We start from the raw sequence: 8201 nt of genomic DNA on the forward strand, positions 1-8201 counted from the left end.
AGCAACTGTGACATGCAACAGCAAATGAGTTAGAGCAGCTGTGACACGCTTTGAGGCTCTTGGAGTGCAGCTTGCACTGCTCATCCGCGCCTTCCCACGGGCAGCTTGCAAGGACTTAATTGGAGAAGGACTGTGGAATTCACAGATGAGGGAGGCATAAAGGGAATGCTCTCTGCTTACTGAGATGGGAAGGCGTGTATGTCCCCTGGGCAGCCTCACCATCATGAGAATACTGTCATCATCATAAAAGTGGCATGCTTGGGAAGGCAGCGCTCACGCCACACATCTCAAAGTATCCACACGTCTGAGGAAAGCTGCCCCTTTTAGAGGCCAAGCAACCAAGATTAGGAAGGCTGACTGGCTGCAGGTCACAGAGCTGGACAGCGCGAATCCCAAGAAGCTGTTTTGTTCAGTTGCCTAATCAGTGGTTCATTTTCTACCCCCTTAGCAGCCTATTTTCTGGAGTGAGTGTGTGTGTGTGTGTGTGTGTGTGTGTGTGTGTAGATAAAACTAAGATGGACATCGTAGCTGGCCATCCCAGCTCTCTGGGAGGATAAAGCAGAAGGCCTGAAAACTGGAGCCCAGCCCTGGGTGATCTAGCAACAACCTGTCTCAAACTATGAAACGCAAAGGCCCAGGGCTGCAGCTTAGTGAGGTGGCCCTGGGTTCAATCCCCAGTACTGAAAAGAAAGAAACAAACAAAAAGATAAACTAGATTTTTCTCTCTTTGAGAGATTTTTTTTAGCATAAAAACCAATCAAAATTTATTTCTATGATAATTTAAGTGGGCCAAGTCAGTCATGGCTTCCGTAATTCTCCATTCTGTTAACAGTGGCCATTTCAGGGTGCAGCCTGAAAAAAACCCACACATACCAGTTTCTGCTATGGTGTTCTGTCTGCTACCTTCCACTAAGAATGGCTGACAGTTACAGCTTTTTGGATGTGAGGGAATTCTCTAGAGGGATTGATTCTGGACATTAAGGAGAAGATGGGACTCAGCATATAGGACACAAAATCCTTCACTGATAATAAAGTGCATATAAGGCAGGGCTGGCAGGGCTAGCTCAGGGGACTAAAGCGCCTGCTTAGGCAGAGCGCAACAGCTGAGGTTTGATCCCCTGCGGGCTGTGTCAGCCCTGCCCCTGGGGCATGCTGAGATGGAGACTGAGCCTGGGCAAGGTGGCACGCACCTGTAATCCCAGCATTTGGGAGGCTGAAAACAGGAGAATCACTACAAGTCTGATCGATGTAGTGAAATCCTGTACTAATTAAAAATAAATAAATAAATAAATAAAATGCATATCATAGGCACAATATATTCTTGTTGTAGGAGCTGAAGATAAGGCTGTAAGCTCACAGATCAATAAAAGACAAGATTAAAGAGAAATAAGCAAAATATATGATACATAAATAGAACATGCAATATACTAGATCATGAAAATGTTAAGAAAAAAAAAGCAAGGCAAGTAGATGCGAATCAATGTTTTTCTACATTGGCAGAACTATGAACATCCTCCCTGCCATCCAGGAAAAAGTGACCAAACACATGCTGTGGCTAAAGTGGGAAACACTTCTCACCACACAGTGGATTGGGGAAATAGTTAAATATTTGGAGGAAAACAAGGTTAGATCTACCTTGGTTTGATGATAATTAATCATCAAAATAAATATCATCTAGATGAATGAAAAAATTTAACACTATGTTAAAAATAAAATAATATGGGTAAATATTTATCTGGTTCTTCAATGTCAAAGTTCTTCATAGGCATAAAAATGATTTGGTATAGAAAAATTCCATTTACAACAACATTTAAAAAATGAAATACTTAGGAATAAATAAAAGAAAAACAGCAATTTATACACAGAAACTAGAGTTGAAAGAAACTAATGAAGTCCTAAATAAAAACAAAGATGTCTCACATTCATGGAATAGAAGACATACTATTGTTAAGATGGCAATACTTCTCAGAATAATCTACAGATTTAATAAAACCCAAAATGTCTTCTTTTTGATAGAGACTGACCAGACTGCTATAAAATTCAAATGGAAACACAAGGGCCTCAGAATCCAAATTGCTCCAATAATGTGAAAGAGGATGGCTAAAAGAATTATACTTTTTGATTATAAAACTTACAATATAAAACTGAAATAACTTAGACAATATGGTACCGGCACTAGAGTAGGCCTATCGATTAATGGAATAGAATCGAGAGCTCAGAAAATCTTCATATATACAGTCAACTGACTTCTAACAAGGGTACTGGGATAATTCAATGGGGGGGGGTGGAGGAAGAATAAGCTTTTCCACAAATGGTGATGGGACACTGAATACACACATGCAGGAAAGAATGAGCCCCACCTCACACCATATACAAACAAATTAAATCAAATTGAATAACAAGCCCAAATAGAAGAGGTCAAACTACAGAACTCTTGAAAGAAAACATGGAAATAAGACTTCATGACCTTGGGTAAGGCACTGTTTTTCTAGATGATACCAAAAGCACCAGTGATAAAAGAGAAAACTACACTACAACAAAATTAGGAATTTTGGGGCTGCAAACCATACTATCAAAAAGGTAAAAAGAATGGGAGCATATATTTGTAAGCTGTATATGTAATAACAGACTTGTTTTCAGAATATTTGAAAACTCTTATCATCCACAGAAAGACAAATGTCTCCACTAAAAACAGAAAAAAAGACTTGAAAACACATTTTTTCCAAAGAAAGGTATCAACTGCCAATAAGCATGTAACAAGGTGTTCAATACTTTCAGCAACTGGAAAACTATACTTTAGACTCACAAGGTGATACTACAGTACTTCATACCCATTAGGATGGCTACAACAAAAAAGACACACAGTAACAGAAGTTAATGGGGATAGAGAGAAATTGTGACCCTCATCTTGCTGGTGGGACTGTATAAAAGTGGGGTAGCTGCTTTAGAAAAGGTTCTGAGCAGCTCTCAGAAAACTTTTACAGAGTTGTCTTCTGGCCCAGCAATTCTACTCTGAGGGTGTACACAAGAGAAATACAATTATATCTACATGAAACCTTGCTTTTTTTCTTTTTTTTTGTATTTTAGGGCAGGGTCTACAGGGTGTTCAAGATCTCAGTACTACATCGTAGTGATCCATCTGTTTACAGCCTCCCAAGAGCTGGGATTACAGGCATGCGCCACCGCACCCAGTCTCAGTCACCATCTCAGCGTGCCCCGGAGGCGGGGCCGGCATGGCAGGCTCTGGGATCGAACCCCCAGCCTCAGCGCCTGCTTGCAGGCGCTTTAATATGCTGAGCTGTTTGCCCGACCCTTACATGAAACCTTGTAAATGAATGTTCACAGCGGTATTAGTTATAACAGCTAACAAACAGAAATAGTCAAATATCCAGCAACTGTCAATAGACAAAATATATTTTCTCTATGCAATGGACTGGTATTCAGCAATAAAAAGAATAAAGTACAGATACATACTACAGTGTGGATAAATATTGTAAACATTTTGTTACATGGGAAAAGTTAACACAAAAGGGCACATATGGTTCATATTGGTTCCAGCACTGAGGTAGGAGGTGAATAAGGAGTTTCCAGAGATGAGGAGGGAAGGGAGCAGTGAGTGACAGCTATGGCTCTGGGGCTTCTTTCCGGAGTAATAAAAATGCTGTAACATTAGATAGTGGTGATGATTGTATAAGCCAGTGAACATATAAGAGCCACAAAACTGTATACTTTAACAGATCTTTCTGTAGTTTGTGAATTATATTTTATATGGAATGGACACCAAAATGAAAAATGAAAATGATTCAGTAAATTTACTGCTTAAGAAATGACTTGTTACTTTAAAAACAGGAGAAGCCATACAAACTAGGAAAACGTGTAGCATATGTTATAGTTTTTGGAACTACTGAAGAAGCCACTGATTATACTGGTATGTGCTACTAAGAACAAGAAAGACCTCCCAAGATGTGGAGTCCTCAGACAAGGCTCCCGAAGGCTGGGGCAGGAAGGAGCGCATCCTCTATAAACCTTCCAGTTTCCTGCAAGGAAGTTTATGTTTGCTACTTGGGCTTAAGGTGAAAGGAGGTAGAAAAATCTTGAAAATCTGAACCACAGTTGGTATTTGGGTAGGCTTGCAGTCTGAATAAATATAACTTTATGGTTCATCTTAGCCAAAAAACCAAAAATGAAATCAAAACCTGCAGCAAGCCATAGACAGAGAATTTAATTTATAGTGGTCTCAACTTGACAGTAATTTTAATATGCCATTGAGATAGTCAAATGCACAAAACATTTTTCTCAGGATAATGAGGTAAAGGGGGGATTATATTTTTAATAGGTAAGGTTCATATAATTCATTTGGAAAAATAAACACTTAATATAAATGGCCAAATAGCATGAAGGTCAATTCTCAAAGGAATTATAAATGACTATTAAGTATAAGTAATGGTTGAACTCTACCAGTGCTCAAGCAATGTAAAATGAAATGGTCATATAATATTTTTTACTTATCAGAGTAGCATAATTTAAAAAGCACGTGCATGCTGAGGGTTGGTGGGAGACAGACCCGTGGGAGCCTGCAGTGGTACGGTCTCTTCCTGCAGTTGTGTACAATTTAATACTCTATCATTCCTTCTTGGCGTCTATCCCAAGTAAGTAATTCCTAATTTAGATGCAGCATTTATCTCAAATTATGTTCATAAAAATATTAGGTAAAAAAGGAGAAACTACATGACCGCCTAATATTGAAAGAATGGTAAAATAGATTACGGCACACTCACCTAATTTTAATGGTGTATTATAATTTTATTTTATTTTATTGTTTTTGGTGGAACCGGGGATTGAACTCAGGCCCTTGCTCTTGCCAGGCAAGCACTTATTCTACTGAGCTATCTCCTCAGCTCCTGTATTACAATTTTATTTTTTTTGTGGAACCAGGGATTGAACTCAGGCCCTTGCATTGCCAGGGAAGCGCTTATTCCACTGAGCCATCTTCCCAGCCCCTACTACAATTTTACATGATGCTTTTATAGGACGTTCAAGGATATGGGAAACTATTCATGGTATGCTATGTGAAACACAGAGGACATACAGCTAAAATTTTAAACCTTTATATTACTGGTTCTTTTCAGTTCTGAGGACTGAATTTGGAACCTTATGCACGTACGCATTCACTCTTGCTCAAGAGCTAGGTCCCACTAGTCACCAGTTTTATGTGAATTTATGAAGCACAGAAATAAAAGTTGGTAGGAAGTACATTACAATATTAGTACCAGGGAACTCAAGGTCATGAGATACTGAGAGTAATTTTCACTGCTTTGTTTGTGTCTTTCCAATATCAATAAACATAAGAAAGATTTGTTCTATGTAAATATAAAACATCCGCACTCCACTTCTTCAGTTTTTGTGGGTGGTAAGATTATGTTTTGGGTTATAAAACTGGACCACAGCATAGACAATGAGAACATGACAGTATGTGTATAATATTTATCTTATCATTGTCACACAGTTTAAGAACTTACTATGTAATACCATATATTCATTGCAGAAAATGTAAGAAATATCAACATGAGGCAAAGTAAAAGCCCCTGGAATCCTTTAATTTGTATGATTAACTTTGGACTTAGTTTGTGCTTCTTTTTTAATTACTGAAGGTTTGAAGTTAGGAGGTTGATTGGATATTTTTCTTCTTTTTTTCATGAAGGACTTTATAAGTTTCTTTTTGAGTACTGCCTTTGCAGGATCCCCTAAATTTCTGCCATGGAGACTTTCATTTTGTTTCTGTGTCTATTTTTTTTTTTTGTATTTTAGGGAAGGGTCTACAGGATATTCAGTGTCTTGCTACTAGATCAGACTCGTAGTGATCTGCCTGTTTATAGCCTCCCAAGAGCTGGGATACAGGAGTGCGCACTACCATGCCCAGTCTCAATCACAGTCTCAGTGCGCCTTGGGGGTAAGGGCTGGCAGCACAGGCCTGGCAGTTGAACCCCTGGCTCCTTTGCCTGCTTGCAGGCACTTTAATCCACTTGAGCTATTTGGCCGGCCCTTGTCTCTGGTTTTTCTATATCCCCTATGATTTATTTAAGCCACCAATAGTTTAAGAGTATGTTGCTTAATTTTCACGTATTTGTAAGTTTTCCATTTTTATTGATTCATTCCACTGTTATAAATAGATAATTCATATGATGGAAATATTTTTCATTTGCTAAGACTTGGTTTTGGCCTTCATGGTCTAATGTGGAGAATGCTCCATAGGGATAACCACCATTCATCACTGTATATGTCTCATTAGAATTCTGCGCAAGGTCCTGAGTTCAATCCTTGGTACCACAAAAAAAAAAAAAAAAAAAAGAAAGAAAAAAAATTCTGCTGTGCATTTAAGGTACACACACTGGTAGCTATACTCAGGGAAATAAATCTATACTCACATGACTAACTGGACCTCTAATGCGTTCCCATTGGTTGCCTACCGTTCCATGGTTTGACTATACCACAATATATTTAACCAATATATTACATGGTTGGACATATACACATGCTAATTTTTTTCAGCAAAGACTGGAGCTAATGATTATTACCTCAATAAATACCTGATTGGGGTACATAACCATAATTACTAAGTGATTACTAATGGAGGGAAAGAGGGTTTCCAACTCTTCTGATAAAAATCTTACACAGTTAGTTAGGATAGATATACAGCTACATTCTCTTAATTCAGTGAATAGAAAGATTTGTTCTAATAGTGTTTGTAAACAGGATATCATGTCCGCAACTTGTACAATGAATAACTACTAAGACAACAATAATGCAATGTATAATTATTGAAACTGTCTCATTGCTATTTGTTTCTCAATAAAATTACGGACAACAATCCTACATGGAGAGTAAAGTCAGCAAATAAATACAGTAAGAAATTTTCATAACAATCGTACCTTGAATTTTCTTGAAAACTCTGGAATTCATAAACTTCAGAAATCTGTCTGCATAAAAACTTGGTCTATGAACTGAAACAGTGTCCTGAAAAGATAAATCAAAGATCACAAGATTATCTCTGGAGAATTCACTCAGGTTAGAAGCAAGATCCTGGTAAGTGGCACTCTGCTGGCTAGCGTTCTGGCCAGAGTGTCCAAAAGCCAGAGACAGCAAGGTCCTGTGTCCTGTGGGGCCCAGCAGCTGGTCTGGGGAAGAGGGCACAGACTCGATCTGAACAAAGATCCTAAATGCTCCCCTAAACTAGAGCTTTAGGGGACCGGGGAGAGATGGCCAAAGGGTTCTCCTACACACAGCAGAGAGCTGACCTTCCATCAGAACACTGGGTCCTAGGAGGGGCTTTTATTTTCTTCTGTTTCTCCAGGAAGCCAATATTTCCAGTGTCATTTGGAAAGGAGAAAAATGTTCTTATCCATGAATACAAATCAGGGACATAAATACATAGAACAACTCTAATGTAAGAGTGACACTTCAGCCTAAATGTGTTCTGGCTTCTTCTCCAAGTAGCAAGGTGAATGGCCACTATGAGGATCCCTAGGCGATAAAGCAAACTGAAGTGACATTGAATTATCTACTGATTAAACAGAAGTGGACTCTAAACCTGAAGGGTTATTTTACTATAAATCTAAGAAAAGGAATAGATGAATGAATGGGTTGTCTCTGTTCATTTCATAATCAATTACTAGCCGTCCAAGTTGTACATTTCTAGAGATAGTAAATTTGCTTATATGCATAACACTCCATTTTGAGTTCAGGTTATGGATTCCAACAGGGAAATTTATAAAAATTTAAGTTTAGCTACTACAAAGTATTGACAGTGAGGCTGGGGGAGGACTCACAAAAGTTAGGAGACCTGGCTCTAGTGCGAGTTCTGACTTTAAAAGGCTGAGTGATTCCAGGAAAAGCTAGAGACCGAGGGCTGCGGTTTCTCCACCTGTGGACAGGGTGTTATAGGAGACATGATCAGCCCATGAGGAACGACAGGTATGTACAGCCCCTCCTCAGCATGTTCTAACGGTCCTCCAGTCTCTTGGCAAGGCTGTGATATGGCAGAACATGTAGCCCCAGTATAATATGCCTCAGTGTAATCCGCACTCTGCCCAGGATGCTGGCAGCTTCTGCCTGAAGGATGCCTTCACACAATACATACAGTGATCAGCAGGATGCCAGGAGCATCTGCAGATGGCTGAGCTCTAGGCTTTGGCTTTAAAGGA

The 8201-nt window shown here is 39.1% G+C and overlaps 1 protein-coding gene across 3 annotated transcripts in view; it reads right to left on the reverse strand.

The window, feature by feature from the left end:
• The window catches only part of Pip5k1b (phosphatidylinositol-4-phosphate 5-kinase type 1 beta), a 370099-nt gene that overhangs the window by 86799 nt on the left and 275099 nt on the right, over window positions 1-8201 (reverse strand). For all 3 annotated transcript variants that reach the window (XM_023721887.1, XM_023721886.1, XM_023721888.1), the window contains one exon: window positions 6930-7014. In XM_023721887.1, coding sequence (XP_023577655.1) covers window positions 6930-7014 — 85 coding nt within the window. The remainder of the gene's footprint in view (window positions 1-6929; window positions 7015-8201) is intronic.

The sequence above is a fragment of the Octodon degus genome, unplaced genomic scaffold (genome assembly GCF_000260255.1).
Source record: "Octodon degus isolate 3935 unplaced genomic scaffold, OctDeg1.0 scaffold00087, whole genome shotgun sequence".
NCBI classification, from domain to species: domain Eukaryota; kingdom Metazoa; phylum Chordata; class Mammalia; order Rodentia; family Octodontidae; genus Octodon; species Octodon degus.